Genomic DNA, 18,577 nt, shown 5'->3' on the forward strand with positions numbered 1-18,577 from the left:
TGAGTTTAAAAACAACATGCATGCGTAAAATCTGCGCATTTTTGGTTCCAATGAATGGTCCACTCTCTACGGGCACCACTAGTGAGAAACAGAATCACGACAGGTTAGGTGGGGTGCGACAAACAAAGTGGACATTTCTCTTTTTGTGTCCATCTTTATTAATGCCTTCCTTTTTTGACAAGGAATATCATACATTCAAAACAAAATAGTTACACAAAACAGGCCTATTTATATCAGAACCTGAAGACAGACACTGGTAATGCACTGTAACAAGGAACCAAAATGGGGCATGAAAAAATCCCCCACTTCCAAACTGGGCAATGAAGTTAGAGTAGCACTTGATCATATGATTTAAGAACAGGCATGGTCAAACAAATGTTGGACTCGATGTTGCTTTATTGTGTTATCATGTGTATGACATTATCTCACAATTTTGCCTTCCCTCATTCATCATTCCAGTAACGTTTTAACAAAGCCCCTGGGAAACACAGCAGGGTCACAGAAATATTTATTCACTGTCCAGTACTGAGAAATGGACGTCCAAATTTTAATGTGCATGTCTTCACTGAACAGACTAGACTCTACATAATGTTTTATAAACATCATGACACATTTAGGATGAATAAAGGCCATGGCATATTGTTTCAGTTTCCTAGCAGCAACACTGTATCAACTGTATTTCCCCTCATTCCTCATCATAGGATCTTCTTCAATTGTCACAAAGCCATAAAAGAGCACATAAACCATGTACGAAAGAACAGTTTCCCTGACATACTGCAACATTTTATACTTTAAAACCCGAACTTGTGATACAAAATATTTATAACAGCTTAAACTGTCATAAACTCCTACAGGTCATTTATCCAAGCTCTAAACAAACAGCTAATGCAACTTTCCAAGTTAACTTAGAAGGTTGCCTACTCACCAGGTTACCTGCCTTGGGCAGGGTATGCAGAGTGACACATGGAGACATATGGGTGTACTAACTGACCAATAACATGGCTGCTATTTCCTTTTTCTATAACATTAATGACCTTAAGTGATCTTCCCAGAGCTTCCTTCCCCATTTTAAGTATAGGGGCTCTAATTAAATAATACAGGGACTGAGCTGCAGGAAGGTCAACATACAGAAACTACATCATTTCAGTACTTTAACTGTTAAATTACCCTTGGTTTTACACGTATGGCATAGAACACATATCTGTACTTAAAGCCTTTACTTCCTTGATACACATACAGAAACAGACTATTCAAAACCAATAAAATACAACCGTCTAAAGAGTTACAGACTTAAGTTGTTTGTATATACTTTGAGACATTGTTAGCCCATTAAGTAAGAGGGGGGTATGATCTTTTTTCCCCTAGTCCATACCACATGTGAGTGTAGCTTTGTGCATTTTAATGTCCTTAAAAACTCTCCCCTACACATTGAAAGGCATAGTAATAATCATTAGGCATGGTCATCAGCGAGACTCAGTAGCCTCAGAACCAGTCTGTGCTACTCAATAGGCAATCTGAGAGGGATTCCCCCTCAATTTCACTTAGACCCCAGCTAACTCAATGAGGGTCAAAGTGAAAGAGAACAAAGACAGACAGACAGACAGACATGCACGCAAACACAGACAGACAGACAGACAGACAGACAGACAGACAGACACGCAGAGAAAGAGGAACAGAGAGATGCACATTCAGGCACACAGGAACATTAATACAAACTATGCTCAACAAATGTAACATGAGAAAGTCATATCTCATTTAAGGCTCACTCACAAATCATTGGTGGATCACGGATAACGGCACCCATGGAGATCTGGCACACTAGTTAGGGTGGTAAACTCATGATGGAGACACTTGCCACTAGTGTACCATTTTACACACATACAAAAAAAGGAAGCACAAAACAAAACAAACAACAAAAATCAGAAATAATAATAAAAAATAAACACACACACACACACACACACACACACATACACCATATAAGAATAGATGAGATTGAGACAATGGACAGTAACCTCTCTCCACACAGACACAGACACAGACACAGACACAGACACAGACACAGACACAGACACAGACACAGACACAGACACAGACACAGACACAGACACAGACACAGACACACACACAGACACACACACACACACACACACACACACACACACACACCAAAAGACACTTATAGAGTGGTATTTCCACAACACCACTCCATGCAAGTCTTTTCCCTCCATCTTTAAACACCATTCATCTTCACCACTGAACGACTGTAGCTCCTCTGTGTGCCATTTTACTCGTGTGACAAACAGAGATTCCTTTCTCTTTTGACCTGATCAGACGTAGAACATGGACATTGACTGAGACTGTGCTCTCTCCCCAAAGAGTCTGAAACACAAAAACCGTGCCTTTGGTCATCCGTCCGCCTCTTGTTTCCGAGGTTACTAGTAGAGATGGAGGACTTGCAGAGATGAGAGGGAGGGAGACGGATGAGACTGATGCACACGTCAGTGGTCAGTACTGAAACGAGATGACGGAGTTGACCTTGTAGACGTGGTACGACCGGTTCCAGAAGACACGCGTGAAGTAGTTGGTGTACGGAGAGTAGTTCATTTTGATCTCGTGACAAAAGCGTCCATGTTTGGAGAAGGCGTACATCTCCCCTTTGTCATAAACCACCTGGCAATGAAAGAGGTCCATGAGAGTTTGCAAGAGAATAAAGAAGTAAGCAGGAGCAATAAAAAAAACTGCAGCCTTGAGTCTACGCCCAAATCACAACCATGCAGATATTCAGTATAACATGCTCTCTTACAGTAATTACCTGTGTATTATCTGCATTGTGTACAGTGTAAGTCGCAGGACAGTGTTTTATGCAAGTTAAAATAACCCACACCATAATAATACCACATTAACTGCCTCTGTGTATTTACCGCAAAGCTGAATATATTTTGAAAATCAATTTATAAGCTGCAGCTAATAGTTGGGAAATTTGTTATTTTGGTATTTAGGTACATCAGTACATGTACACACAGCTTTAGTCAGGGCACCGCATAAAGGTTTTTGTGATTACAATGGTAAGTGTAATTTCACTTACCATGGCAAATATTCTCACACTTACTATACACTTTTGCTGTCTGCTCAGATTGTCTAGAATAAGTGCTTTTGCAGTTTTTCATGACAGATCTCTGTTTTATACAATTTTGTACACATTTTTTGGGCCTTTTTGCCTTTATTTGTATAGGACAGTGGAGAGAGACAGGAAGCAGGTGGGAGAAAGAGATGGGGTGGGATTGGGAAATGACCGCAGGTTGGACTCGAACCTGGGTCCCCATGGGCAATCGGACCCGTACATGGCACAAGCACTGTAGCCTGTTCGTCCCATGACAGATCTCTTCTTGAAGCTTGACTACTGTTCCTAAACGGTAACAGGGGGGCTACACCAGTCGCGTAATTGAAGCGTTTCCGTTCGCGACACGTAAAATCCATTTTAGAAGACTGATCTAATTTTTTCGAATGTACGCGCCACTGACGCATCTGGTGTAGCTGATCCATTGATCATAGTGATTATTAACTGCTGCAGGATACGCGTCGCGAACAGAATACATAAGTTACGCGCTTGGTGTAGCTCCCCTGTAAGTGACTTCAGATAAAAGCAATGGGCAAGTGTCTAACACATAAGCGTACTGGAGCAGTGTATTTGTGACTTACATGGCCGTTGGAGTAGTCCAGCAGATCCTTGACGCGACAGCCCTTGATGGGGCTCATCTCGTTGCACAGAGACTCTTCGATGATGACGTAGCTGCTCTTGTGAGCCATCAGCAGCTTGTAGACGTCTTCTGCGGACCTCATGGCGTACACCTGATATGTCTGCAGGCAAACGCACACATAGGAGTCAGCACTTCAGGCTCATTCCAGGCTGTCAGCTAGCGCTAGTCTTATGGAGCATATTTGATATATCCGCAAAACACTGTGTTAGCCTGGAGTAACAATTTCATGCCAATTGATGACAATTTAAGTATCTATGTACTGTCCTTCAACTGACCTGTTATATTACATCATTATTATATTAACATTACCACTGTTATGATGTATTGCACTGATATATCATCAATAAATAAGTTAACATACAGATTAAACTATCTTCAAGTGTGTGTGTATGTATGTGTATGTGCTTCTATGAAAGGATAAAATAGAACAGAACTGAGAAGTAGTTATTTTCTGCTGATTTAACGACTGCACCTTTAATATCTAAACCCCCAGCACTTTTACTGAGCACAAGGAGAACATCCAGAATCTCATCACCATTAAGAGGCTGTAAATCTTTGTGAGGGAGTAGACGACTTCTATTTAAAAAGCCTGATGGCCTGCTGATAATGACCGGCGGTGACTCACACTCTCACTCCTCCTCAGCAGGCTGATGTCGGTGTAGAGAGGTAGACTGGTCACAGTGAGGCCAGAACACTTCACCATCCCCAAGAGCTGAGGACTGCCCGCAAACACCGCAGCGGTGGGGACCTGGGACCTGAGAGAAGGGGGGGAGGGAAAGAAAAAACAAAAAGAAAGAGATATAGAGAGAAACAGGGAGGGTGGCAGACAGAGAGAAAGTGAGAGGAAGAGAGCATTTGATATTTGTGCTTCTATACTGTATGTACACACGGTCTTCATTGTTCTCATACTTCAGTTTCACACTTCTCTACGCTCATATTTCAGTTCCAATCAATTTACACACTTCCAGGTTATTTTTTTACAGAGTACACTCTCTAAAAAAAAACCTCTAACTACTGTTCTGGCGACTAATAAATCTTCACAAGTAGACGAGACACCAACTTACTTGATCCAGTTCATGAGCTCCACTGTGTCTGGGTCATAGAATTCCTGCAGCTCAGAGAGTTCTGACAGGACCCGTGGAAAATACTAGAACAATGGCGAGACCGAGAAGACTCTCATTATTGATAATATATCAAAGCACCATGTCCAAACTGTCATCTTTTTTTATTACACGTCTCCGGTGTTGGACAGATTTCTAATTATATCCATTTTTATGATATGCATGTTTAAGGTGTTAAAGGTATTTTATTACTGTGAACTATTTTTATAAGTACATCCTGAATAGTGTTCATATCCGAAGAATTAAAAACGGGAACATATTTTATTAGAGGCATGTGTTTTGTGCTCACCTCTCTCCACAGACTGAAGCCAATGATGGTAGGAACAGCTGTGCTAAGAATTAAAGCCTACAGATGAACAAGAGAAAAATACAAAAAAGTAAAAAAAAAACAATGTCAAGATCACCCCAAACAAAATAAACGATACAGATTCAGGCTTCAAGCTGTTTGACTAAAAGAGAGGAAGCCATGTTCCCTAGCATCATGCTGCCAGACAGCATCTCAATCTGCATCCATTTACACTATTAGCATGGTGGCCATAATCATGGTAGTACTCCCTGGATCAGTATATTTCTTATCTGGATAAAAAACGGTTGATTTAAAAGATAATGGCACCTCAGTGAATACAGTGTTATGGTTATGGCTATTTGGCAGATGCCTTTGTCCAAAGTGATATACAAATGAAAACAATACAATAATTAATTTAACACTGAACAATTTAAAAAAAAAGTCAGACAAACGATACAAAAAACAAAACAAAAAAATCAAGCAATAACCTAATGAAAATAAACAATGAATATATAGGAGAATAGCAAATAAACAATAAAGTCACTCAATCATATAATAACAATACCCATGGCATGGTAAGGCTCCCTTAAAGAGAATAGCAATAATAAAATAGCAATGGTTATTCCAGCAATGGCTTAATGAAAACAAAAACTCAACAGGCCTATTGCAGTCAGTTTTGGCAGTTATTTTGCATTTAGGACAGGACCTGTGCCATCCTAAATTGCCACTTAAGTCTGGCAGCTCCATGCAGCCTCTTTTAGACAGTTTTGAAGAAATACAAATCTGGATGGTTAACAACTTCCTTCAGTTAAACGCCAACAAATCTTAAGTCATTGTCTTTGGGCCTTCAAGACCCAAAAAATACATCCTTGCCAACCTTGGTCCCCTTACCCCCTATCTGAAATCTCATGCACGTAACCTGGGTGTCATTTTAGACTCCCACCTTAACCTGAACAAGCAAATTCCTTCTGTTGTAAAGACCAGTTTTTATCAATTAAGAATAATCTCCAAACTCAAGTCTGTTCTTTCATACAATGATCTGGAAAAACCTTACTTACTTACTTACTTACTTACTTATACTTACTTACTAAATTGGTATTCCTAAATTAGGAAATTCTTGTGTTAGGATGGTTCAGTAATGGCCAAATTCTTATATCAAGTTAAGATAGGATTTTGTCCTAAATGCAGTTAGGACAGTTGTAATACCAAAAAGTCCTAAATGCCATCCTAAACTCAGATAATTTCATAGGGAATTACACGCAACTATAGTCCTTTTTCCATCAGATTTTCAAGCTTAAAGCGAATTATCTTTTAGCGATATACTGTAGGCTAAGAAGCGTCAAGACGGTTTTCCATTCAAAAGAGCAATTCTAGCGAATGATGTCATCAGAGCTCTGTTAATGCGCATTTTTCTACTGCGCTGCGCTAGATGGAACACCTCTAGCGCATGTATCAAAGGTAGCGAATGGTACACCAAAACAGACGGTGGAAAAGTGGTGTCAACATCTAATCGCTAGCACTTCTGCTCCCGTGTTTGCCATAGCACGACCCCCCCCCCCCCCCTCCCACAAATGCATGCATGATAAGTAAGTGAAATGCCGCCATTCTGCGCTAAAGTAACACGCAAAAATGTATTTTCATCAACGTGCAATCAGTTTTGTACATATGCTGCCATGTTTAAAGGTGCAAAGAGCGTCAGACACTTGGTGGTAATTCTTATTCGGTTGTTAAGTCCGACCCAGCAGCTATTTTGAGAAAAGACGTTTATTAGCTCAGCCAGACAGTTTTTGCGACTTGTAAACGTTGTCATCACCACCTTGGTTTTAAAACCAAATCGCTAAACTTTAACAAAGTAATCACTGTAGCTATCCCATTATTACATCATCACGTAGGTCCTGGAGCAAGGATCTTTGGCTAAACGTTCGTTTCCCAGCAACCATTGTTACGTAGCCTAAACACTTTACCATGGCATGACGTAATAATAGTTTATTCAATTTCAGGGGATATAAAAAGCCAGGCAGTAGGCTACTTTGTCATTCACACTGAGAGCGGATTCACGGCAGATCGTGCTACTTTGTACTGCAATTCATCAATCCAAAAAGTGATTTTAGAATATTTGTGGAAGGTTAAGGTAAGCACTTTCAAATTCATTACTCAACAAATATCTCTTTATATTTCATATTTCAGCAGTTACACAATGGTAGGCTAGACCTATGTCATTGTGTGGACTGTTAAAGTCCAACCAATAAAAATAGTATCTGATAGATAAATTGACTACTACAAAGTTAAGTGTTTAATATGTCTGAGCCCAAATTTAAGTTTGTCATTCAACATTCCCAGGATTTCCACAATGTATCGGCTAAGCAAAGGTCTGAGAGCATCCCTGCGTCCGGCCAAGGCGTACCAGCTGCACCAGCATGTTGCTGATATGGCCGAGAAGGCACGGCTCAAAGAGCTTGTCATGGGGTGGAAGGCTGAGAAGCTTACAGAGGACATAGCAAAAGCAGAGCAAACTCTGAAGGTAGTCGCTGAGGAGAATCAGAGAGAGAGAGAGAGGAAGGAAGCAGGTAATGGGGCCCCCAGAAGTGATGAGGAGGAGAAGACTTGTGTAACCCTCTCTCTAATGACAGATGAAAAGAGCCTGCTGTCTGAGAGGATACAGATATGTAGACAGGATTTTGTGTCTCTGGAGGAAGAATACCAGAGGATAGTCTCTCTCCTGGAGACCGTGCTTGACTATGATCAAATAGTCGCAGAGCACATTAAGGTAGCGTCTGAGAACTGGGCCAGACTGGGCGAGGAGAGAGTGGACGGCAGCTTATCAGCAGCGCTGACCGCTGCTACCATTAAACAAAAGTGGCTAAAGGATCTGAAAGGCCAAGCTGAGAAACGGATGGCAGTAAATATCACTTTTACTTACACATCCCGCCTAGTCTATAGATCCTCTAAATGTACTTTAATACTACACAACATGGTGGAACACTGAGAAAATGCTGTGTCTCTCTCCCTCAGGTGTTTGATGGGCCTGCTCAAGAGGTCAGCGATACCAAGAATAATGATGGCCTTCAGGTACTTTAACATAGTTGCCATAAAAAAAACCTGAATGAAATGACTGATTATACTTAATCTTATAACTAGTGGTTCCCATTGTGGTTCATAATTAACCAAAAAGATGTTTCTTTTTCTTCTAGTGCCTGAGCTTCAGCAGCCAGAGAGCTGAACAGATCATTGTTCGGAACCAGACCCTCCAGGGACAGATCACGGCGAAGTCGGAGGAGAAGATGGCGCGTCTCATGGCTGTGGCTGCTAAAAAGGAGGAGAAGATCAGGGCCGCTGAGCTGAAGAAGAGGAGGCAGCTCGAGGAAAAGACCAGGAAGGAGCTGGAGAAAGTAAACAAGGCTGAGCTGAAGAAAAAGAAAAGGAGGGAAGCTAAGGAGAAAAAAGAGGCAGAACAACTCGAGAGGAAGAGAGCAAAAGAGGAGAGGAAGAGAGCAAAAGAAGAGATGGCCGAGACCAGACAGCCCAGATGTTGTTTCTGCTGTTTCTGCTGAAAATCTTCCAGACCAGGAAGGACAATGCTCAAGACCTCAATTCTTAAGTTCTTCTTAATTTTTAGTGTTTTAACATTTGTCATCATATCAATCTATAAACTCGATTTTTCGAGTTTAAATAAATCAAAATCAAATAAATGACAGGAACGTCTGTGTGTCTGTTATTCACATATCTCTCAAATTGTTCGTCTGATTGATTTCAAACGTGGCAGGTATAGGCCTATCTTCCTATTGGCATAAGTAAATGTAGAGATAAGATTGACGTTGTTTGGATAAGTAATGCTTAAGATACAGTTAAACATTGTGGTAAAAAAATTCATTCTTAGCTGGATGTATTTCCTAATCATCCAATTTTTAAAGCAGGGATGTAACTGGGCAACAGGTTTTTTACAGGCATGGCATGTTTTAACGGGATCTACACTAGTTAATATTAAGTTCATATAATAAGAGAAGTTTGCACCAAAAATGTACACAAATTACGGTTAGCTTCTGCCTGTTTTTATCATTTATTATTATTATTATTATTATTTGATTACTCATACAGAGCACAGGCCTATAATACAGACGTGATAATAATGAAAGAAAAATGTACATTCATCATTGCAAGTATTTTGAGCTTGTGCATCAGTCTGCTTTGATGGTGTCCACAGTTTATCCAGAGCATCAGGAGATCTTGCTGTAAGAGCACTTATTTAAGTGCAGCGTGATTATCAAGTGTCCATAGCACACAGCTGGTGAACATCTCAAGATCTTCCACTCGGCGCAATAATATCATCACTCTTTCACTCTTGCACAGTTTCACTTTGGAGTGAGAATATTACTGGGCCGAGTCTAAGTTGTTAGTAAGTTTATTTCTTACAGGGACCATGTACAGATCATATTAATCACTTAAAAGAGAAAAGATACACTGTACCAAATTTAGCTACAAGCTATTTTCCATCTGCAGTCCCAGGTGTTCCCAAGTGTTATTCCGCCACACAATACAGTATAGTTATCCCTCTTACCTGCTTAGAAATGCACCACGTTTTATTTTGTCTCCCCATACTTGGTCGTGTGACTACTCGTGTAACTGTATTTTAATAGGGAAAACATGGAGGTGTTTGGTCGTTCTAACTTCATCTCTGTTTGGATCCTAATGAACTGGACTAGCTACTGCTGCTAAGTGCTATCAAAGTAGCGCCGCGCGCCAGAGCCAGTTAGTGCACACATTGAAACGTGAGAGGTATGTATCAACTAGTCTTATACTCGCGCTATACAAATAAAATGACTTGACTTGACTTACCAGCACCACAGGGTGGACAGATTTGAGCCTAAGCCACTTGAAGATGGTCATCCACAGCTCAGGGGAACAAACCCCAAACGCTGTGAACATACACACATAAGGTGTCCACAGGTACTTCAACCTGCAACGGACATACACTTGGTCAGAAAGAGCGTCTTGAAGTGACAAACCCAATCAAGATGCTCTTGGGCAATCTCTTGCAGCATCATACTTTGTACTTTCGTATTAAGAGGATAGAGACACAAATAGGCGAATGTTTGAGTTGTTGAACGTACCCTTCGAACACCATGGTGAGCGCGCCGAAGAGCAAGGTGTGAAAGACGTGATAGGAGACCTCAGGCTGCTCCCCGATCCGTCCGTCTTCAAGACGCAGGTTCAGATTCATCGGCTCACCACTGTCACAAACAAACAAACAAACAAACAAACAAAAGACAACAAAATATATATATTAATGTAAATATACCCCAGGCTGATATGCATTGCATGCTTTCCCTAACAGCCTTGCTTTCCCAAGGCTCATTCCTTCACAGTCATTCCCAACAGCGCTGTCCCTAGACCAGCATGTGGGTTGTGGTGTGGTGTGATTATCTGATCGGAGTCTCTCATAGATGGTATTCAGGCCAGAGCAAAGAGACGTGTGGAAATACGATGTGTGGTGTTGGTGGTGTGGTGTTGTCAACAGCTGACCAGAGTATCCTGTCGTGGGTGCGCCGTGTTGTGTTGTGTAGTGTGTTATGGTGTGGGGGTGGGTGTTGTGGTGTGGGGTGTTGTGGTATGTGGTTGTCTGACCTGAGTCTCCTGTAGAAGGTGTGGTGTGTTGTGTAGTGATGTGCAGTGGTGTGTTATGGTGTGTTGTGTAGTGATGTGTAGTGGTTTGTTATGGTGTGTTGCGTAGTGATGTGTTATGGTGTGGTGTGTAGTGATGTGTAGTGGTAAGTTGTGTGTAGTGGTGTGTAGTGGTGTGTAGTGGTGTGTAGTGGTGTGTTATGTTGTGTAGTGGTGTGGTGTGGTGTGGTGTTGTGTGTAGTGGTGTGTTGTGGTTCTCTGACCTGAGTCTTCTGTAGATGGTGTTCAGGGTGGAGAGCAGGCACACCAGCAGCACCAGCAGGTAGAAGGGGAGCACGGAGGCGTGGGTCAGACGCAGGAAGAGGTCCTGGGTGGGCGCCAGGAAAGCGTCCTGACACAGCAGCAGATTGGTGATGAAATCTCTGGAGGGAGTTGGGAGTGAATTTGATGGTGTAAGCAGTTGTGAGTAAAACTGCCTTTCACATGGCAAAAAGAAGCTGAACATTCCAAAATGCCTACACAGGATTTCTATTTCGCTGATGATTCCATTCTCATAAATTATACAAAGAAATGTCAAGAATATGTCCTCTTCATGCAGAAATCAGTAGACAAGCATTCCATGTGGTCATCCTTTATGATTAATGTACAATTGCAACGTAATTGCTGTATAATCACCCTGGCTATACTTACATCGTTGAGTTGAGTCCAAACTTCACCTGCAGGAACTTCAGTGCGAAGTCATTCTCATTGACATGAAGAATTTTCTAGGAGCACACAGAAACTCATGATGAACACTAGTTAACCACTTTCACTGATGCACCAACATATGAACATAGCTGCGCTGTGTAAAATATAGGAAGTGTCAAAAATATCATCACAATCAGAATACACTTTTATTGACCACACACACTGACACATAAAAGGAATACCCGAAGTTTCCCAACTATTGGCCGCAGCTTATACATTGATTTTGCTAAATGTCTTCAGCTATGACATTAATACACAGGGACAGTTAATATGGTACGAATATGGTTTTGTTTCTTTTAACTTGCATAAAACACAGTTCCGCGGTTTAGACACAATGCGGCTAATACACAGGAAATTACCGTATGTCTCCATTTGTTGATTCTCATTTGGCGATTTTCACAATATACATATTACACACTGACACTACAGTATTACTGCGCAAAATATAAACGTTTTACATAAAATGCAAATGACGGTTTGTAAGGGGCATTCTGGAGCAGAGATCTCTTTGTGGCCTCAGCATAGCACTAGATAATGCTTCTACCTTCACGACGTAGTTGAAGGTAATGGCGGTGGTGAAGACCAGGTAGAAGTGCAGGAGGATCTTGAGCAGTCGAGCCACTAAAGGGCCCATCTTCATGTTCTTCTGTGAACCAACAGGAGAGGTTGAGGGTAGAGACAGTTTACAAACGCTTTTTCACACTTCTTTTGAGGGAACAGGTGCGTTGGAAAAGGTTTTAACCAGTTATACTTGAAAGAGAGAATCCCGCACATTGTCCATTACGCATGCAAACATTTATTCAGTATTCACAACGTTTCGGTCATAGACCTTCCTCAGGTGAGGGTAGAGACACACAGGCAGCAGCATTGTCTAACCTCGAGCAGGCTACTTTTGGGGGATTATACACACTATTGTGGATTAATGGCAAATCATTTCATTTATACGTTATAGGTCTTTGACAACATTCTTTATATATGCACTTTGGGCAACAATGAATGGCAAAAGCTTGCGTTGCAACACAGCAAAAAAGGCTTGTCAATGCAAAACAGTGCATTAATAGTCCTCTGAAAGTGTGTGTGTGTGTGTGCATGTGTGACCAACTGCTGATATCACAAGGATGTAGACTGTGAGATTGCGCAAGATTGCGTCTGTGTGTGTGAAAGTGTCTGTGTGTGTCTGTGTGTGTGTGTGTGTGTGTGTGTGTATATGTGTGTGTGTGTGTGTGTGTGTGTGTGTGTTAAAGAGAGAGAGAGAGGGTGAAAAAGAGAGATATAGATAGATACAGATATAGCTGCTCTTACCTGGAAGTACCTGGCCAGCAGGGTTGCCATGAGCAGACAGAGCAGCGGGCAGCTGAGGAGGTCGCTCTTCTGATGCTGCAGTAGATAGGCCAGCAGCAGGGAGCTCAGGTACACCTTATGGATGTCCGCCATCTGACCGTGAACACACAGATATATGGGCCATTTAGGATATGTGTGACCCTGGAAGGCACACTGATCTTACAGCAACTAATCAATTCTGGCCTAATTCCTTTGGAATGTAAGCATGCATGCTGTGCCTTTATCATTGTGCAGTTCCATCCAAAGTGTGTGTGTGTGTGTGTGTGTGTGTGTGTGTGTGTGTGTGTGTGTGTGTGGACTGTTGCAGGAGGGTACCTTGCGTGGCTGCACAAGGTCGAAGCAGTCGAGCAGGAAGAGAGCGAGGCCCTGCACGAACAGCACGTAGTGGCTCTGCTCCCACACCGCCAGAAACGTGAAGGTCGTCACACTCATCAGGAGATAACAGAACATCTGCAGCACACGCCCGCGCACAAACACAAACACAAACACACACAAAACATGTCTCAGTACAATAACAGCACACTGACTTGAGTGTTTTATATTTTGTAAGTGGGTATGGACCTGCTACTGCAAATGCATACAGTAATTTCCCGCATATAAGCCGCATTGTGTATAAGCCGCAGGACAGTGTTTTTTGCAAGTTAACAGAAACAAAACCATATTAACACCATATCAACTGCCCCCCCCACCTCATAGCGTAAGAAATTGTGCAAAACCATTGTGTAAGCCGCGACTAATAGTCGGGAAATTACGGTAAATACAGCTGGGGTGGAAGTGGTGTTGGTACTGTACCTCTGCGGCGGAGCTGATGTTGTTGCTGAGGAAGCCGGTGAGAGCGGCCACCTGGCAGGAGAAGTACGGCAGGGCCCAGTTTTCTCTCAAAGGGATGGCGTAGTCCACCTTAGTGGTGTCCGGTCTGTGGGAACGCAAACGGAAACACTCAAAGAGTCAGAAAAGGGAAAACAGTCCGTCAGCGTCTCTTTTAGCTTGGGCTTGAGTCTCATAAAAGTTCCTTTTTTCACTTCCCAAAAATGTCCTCAAAGCCTTCCGCAAAGCATATTTGCACAGATTTGAAGAGGTTTATTTGTTTTTTGATTTACCCGCACATGTACAGTGTTTATGAATAGAGAATGATTAGAGAATAGAGAATAAATTAAAGAGAGAGAACGAGAATGCGACCGGAACAGTGTTTCTGAAAGTGAACCTGTGAAACATTATACATTATTGTATTGTTTTTGTTTTCGTAACCGTAACATTTTCCTAATCCTCTTTCTCTTCACTGTCCACTAATCAGTAGGTGTTCCAATCCGATCGGCCTTCTGCTGACCTGTTGATGATGTACCAGGCCACGGCCAGCATGCCGGCCACCCAGGTGCCACTCATGACCCAGCTGGAGACGAACAGGGCTGTGACGTACACCGCCTGCAGCCCGAACACCACCCCGATGTAGAAGTACACCGGCTCAATCACATCCTGGGAACAGAAAAGCAAGCACACACCTCAAGATGAGAAGATATAGCGACATATATAGTATATATGCGGACGGACACGCACAGGTAATTCTACGCAAATGTGACATATTCAAAATACCAGCATTGTTTGGTGTCAGGTCTATGGATGAAAACATTTGCTCATACTGTGATCATCAAACCAACACCTCCTAATTAAATGTCTTTATGGAAAGCATACACAGAATCCATAATTTCAAGGCTAATTTAAATAATCACACATCACATTATATAAATGATAAATAAACTCAACATGTGTTTGAATATGAAGGGCTGCTTTAAAACCTAGTGTTTGCATATTTACAGCATCATAAACATAATTAGATGAGATTTCTCCTGTACTATATTAAATGACTAAACATACTAATGCATATTAAATCTATTACAACAAATATGTAGACATACCTAAGTGAACTCCTTCCTTTCACATCACACACAATCCACAGTTTAGCGATAAAAGAATGTGTAGTACTTCAGTGCACATGCATACCACATCCTGTGCCATCAAGAACCAGATAGGACCAGATAAGATCCGCCAACTTTTGTGCACCAGAAATACTACCTGTTAACTGACTGCAATGCACATCTGTATGAATGCCACTTAGTTCCTTGTATTTCTCAACAACAACAAAAAAGAAGACTTTAATAGTGCTGAGAGAAAGTGGAATTGAGCATTAGGCCCAATATTCCAAAGTGTGGTTTAAAAGCCTTGTCTTTCTCACTAGTGGGTCACTTTGACACTAAAAGTATGATTCTAATTGCCCTGTATGAGATCTGTACCGTTCCTAAACATGGATATTATAAGATGCCCGGGGTCACTGAGTCTGTTCACATCAACAACCATTAATTGGAATAGTCCAGTGACCAGTGATTATCAAACCTTTGCTGTTGGGTACTTAAACCCTGTATAATTATGTATCAAATCAGAGACGCATATTCTAGAGTACACTGTGCTTCATACAGCTGAATTAAACCCAGTATCTTCATTGTACTTCTTCGTGACTGGATCTCGTGTTTCACCATACAGCATAAATTCCTCGTACTTCTTCATACAATTTGACTAAAATTGAACTGAATTTTGACGTCGTGCCAGTTTCCAATAAATGTCACCTTGACCTTGGCATCACTAACAACTTTCCACAAAATCATTCGTTTGTTAAGGTTATAAGAACACGATGCTTTGCTGTCCAGCCATTGCACTGACCTGACTCCCAGTGAGCTTGTAGAGTAGGCTGGTGATGAGCTCTGGGTAGAGGGAGAGCTGCTCTACAGCGTTGATGGTCTGACCAGACACGGTCCTGTTGTCCTGCAGCAGATCATACACACCTGCCAAAATAAAAATGTTTAAAAATCCAAAAGGTAACATACCAATAGGACTGCAGATAACATTTATTTTCCTAGTCGATTGATTTGATGATTGTTTTCTTTATTCCTTGATTAGTTGTTTGATAGATTGAATAAACTCAAACGGATTGAATGATTACTTAAATAGCTGCAGATTAATTTAATAGATGACAACTATTCGATTAATCAATACATTGTTGCAGCCATGCATGACAACATTAAATTACTCATGCCACTGTTAAAAGGAAAACAGGTCAAACAGGTCTGTCTAAAGGATGTTTCTGGAACTGACATTCATAAACCTGATGTATTTTGGCAGAAATGTTGGCCTAATGTAAGTAGAGACGACTTCTCACCTTTCTCAAAGGAGGGGGCGGACAGCATGTGTTTGTAGTAGTAATAGTACATTGCACTACCACCCTGGAACGTCAGTTCTCGCTCCACCTCCTGACAAATAAAGAAATCAGAGGAAACATGTTTCCAAAATTAGCTTTTCATTTTGAAATAGAGCAATACTGAAGTGATTCTCTCTCAGACAGAACCAGTGTGGTATGTGGGCCACCAACAAGTAATGCCCTGATGATGGTCCTAGGACCGGAAGCTTGGCTTTCTTCTTAATACAAAGATGTTTGCAAGGATGCAAGTGTGCAGACAATCATTGTTGATTAAAATCATTGTTGGTTGTTTGTTTATCTGGCACCTTAGCAAATTGTGAGTTGTGAGTGTGAGTGTGGTGTGTGTCTAGTGTATTTAGATGTGGGCCACCAACCTGTCGGGTGGAAAACCAGAATTTTCTCTCATGGTAGGTGGAGAGGTACACAGCGTACATCATACCACAGGTCACAGCTGCCAGGCAACCAAAGAATACCTTCACCAGCCGCTGAAGAATGACAGCTGAAGAGACAGAGTGGATGAGTGTGTGTGTGTGTGTGTGTGTGTGTGTGTGTGTGTGTTTGAGAAGGAATAAGAGAGTGAAAGAAAGAGAGACAGAAAGAGAGAGAGAGAGAGAGAGAGAGAGAGAGGGAAAAAAAATGAAAGATGGGGAGATCAAAGTGGGAGTCATTAAAGTCTTCAAGTAAAACACAAAAAGTATTACTCATACTGAAGAAAAGAGCTTTAGGACCCGGTAGTGTCCATAAATTTATCATGTGTTGCATCTGAGGATGTAAGGCCTGCAACTCACATCTGCTGCTGGGTCTCTTGGTAGGGGAGGTGGTCTCCATCTCCTGCTTCTCGTTCTCCTCCTCCTCAGTGCCATCTGGGGAGGAGTCAACTTTATCTTCCAGAATGGTGTCTGATTCTGGAACTGTGTCTGATTTTGGAGCTGTATCTGTATCTGACACTGGGTCTGGACTGGTCGTTTGGTCGTTTCCCGACTCATCCTCAGGGCAAGAATCTATTGACCAGGAGTGATAACAGTACATTTCTACAACATAACCATGCCACTGAGCAACTGTCACTATTGAATAACAGATGCTGTGTGAGAGTGATTGAGAGAGTGTAGAGATGGAGTGAGTTTATTTTCTGCAAAGTGAATAACTGATGATATAGTCTGTCAAATGATTTTATCCTAAAGCAAGTGCACACAGTATATGAAGTACCCTATTGTGGGTGTAGTGGAAGTGTACAATGCAAGTGTTACCTGAGTTTGTGTGCTGCGAGTCAACTTCACCGTTTGGATGTTCTTTCTCACCCACAACTTTTCTACGCCGCAGCTCAGCCATATCTCTTAACGATGGATAACACAACCTGGGCTCAGTTGATACCGCCTAAACATAACCAAATGCACGTTATCGCAATGTGCAACCTATATTATTAACGGATAACTCACAGGCAGCCACAGTCTCTTGGTTGGCAGGATGGCTAGCTAATTGCATGTCCGCAAAGTCAAGAAGATGCAGCCACCTTAAGGTCATTACACCATAATTGACGTTATTCTATTAAAAACAACAGAATTACGATATATTAACTCGTCATTGATGACAGTCCGGAAGAGGTCTAATCTGTAGAGAAAATGAATTACGCCGTTACCCGGTGTATTTATGCCCATGAGAGGTCTCCTCTTCTGTGAATTGTCGCATTGAAGCTAGTAGGTAGACTTGGATGGGTCACAACTCCACCTTCGAAAGGAACAGATTGCAAGAGCCAAGAGCACAAATTCTCGGTTGCATTCTAATGTGCAATAAATCCTCGTAAGACTCTTCAAACATTTACTTCCTCATCCTACTGTATGTTTCAGGTATCATCACCCGCATCTCGCTAGCGACAGAAACTTTGCTCGTTCAGTCCAGTCAGTAGCTGTTCCTCATACCGACAAATACGGATGCCAATTTAGGACAATAATGCCTACGGCCTTCGCACCGTGGTGACATTCCAACCTGCGCTATGAAGACGCATACAAGAGTGAAAGTAGGGTTGTAGAAGTAAAAGTGAAGATCCAGTCTAATTCCATGTTAAGCTGCTTGAGTCAAAGCCTGACAAAATCCTCATTGTTCCTTGCAAATGCAGGAGGTAAAATGACAAAATACAACAGCTGAGTTGGCTTTTGAGGATCCTTCTGATACAACTCTAGTTTATTTATGACACTGAAATAGCCTATAGGCCTAGAGCTACTAGACTTGAACTAAGACCTAGGCTATAACACGTTATAAGAACTGTAAAACAACAACAATAATTGAAAATATTTTCCTGCACACATTAATAAGGCTACATGATTAAATTGTCATATGGCCCAAAATATAGTAGGCCTATCTGCATAACACCTCAGTGCTATTAGTAAGAGCTGAAACAAGTTAACATAACATGTTAAGGCTTGTATTGCACACTAACAATATAATTTTCTGTCAAGAT

General features: G+C 41.7%; 1 protein-coding gene across 2 annotated transcripts; it reads right to left on the reverse strand.

Annotated features, from left to right (window-relative positions):
• Window positions 1-64: 64 nt before the first annotated feature.
• Window positions 65-18,026, reverse strand: LOC134073013 (probable C-mannosyltransferase DPY19L4). 2 transcript variants are annotated; one of them, XM_062529944.1, is made up of 20 exons: window positions 17,759-18,026; window positions 17,370-17,496; window positions 16,911-17,123; window positions 16,497-16,621; window positions 16,084-16,174; window positions 15,588-15,709; window positions 14,203-14,348; window positions 13,668-13,791; window positions 13,191-13,325; window positions 12,837-12,968; window positions 12,079-12,177; window positions 11,478-11,551; window positions 11,051-11,209; window positions 10,277-10,396; window positions 10,002-10,122; window positions 5,172-5,228; window positions 4,826-4,908; window positions 4,387-4,516; window positions 3,703-3,861; window positions 65-2,673 (listed from the first exon to the last, which is right to left on the reverse strand). In XM_062529944.1, the coding sequence occupies exons 2-20, from the start codon at window positions 17,449-17,451 to the stop codon at window positions 2,509-2,511; spliced, it is 2,337 nt and encodes a 778-aa protein (XP_062385928.1). In that variant the 5' UTR covers window positions 17,452-17,496; window positions 17,759-18,026; the 3' UTR covers window positions 65-2,508. The 2 variants fall into 2 exon arrangements, with proteins under 2 accessions (XP_062385928.1, XP_062385927.1); XM_062529943.1 differs by having other exon boundaries at window positions 66-2,673; window positions 12,079-12,180.
• Between the last annotated feature and the right edge of the window lie 551 nt (window positions 18,027-18,577).

The sequence above is a fragment of the Sardina pilchardus genome, chromosome 24, assembly GCF_963854185.1.
Source record: "Sardina pilchardus chromosome 24, fSarPil1.1, whole genome shotgun sequence".
NCBI lineage: Eukaryota > Metazoa > Chordata > Actinopteri > Clupeiformes > Clupeidae > Sardina > Sardina pilchardus.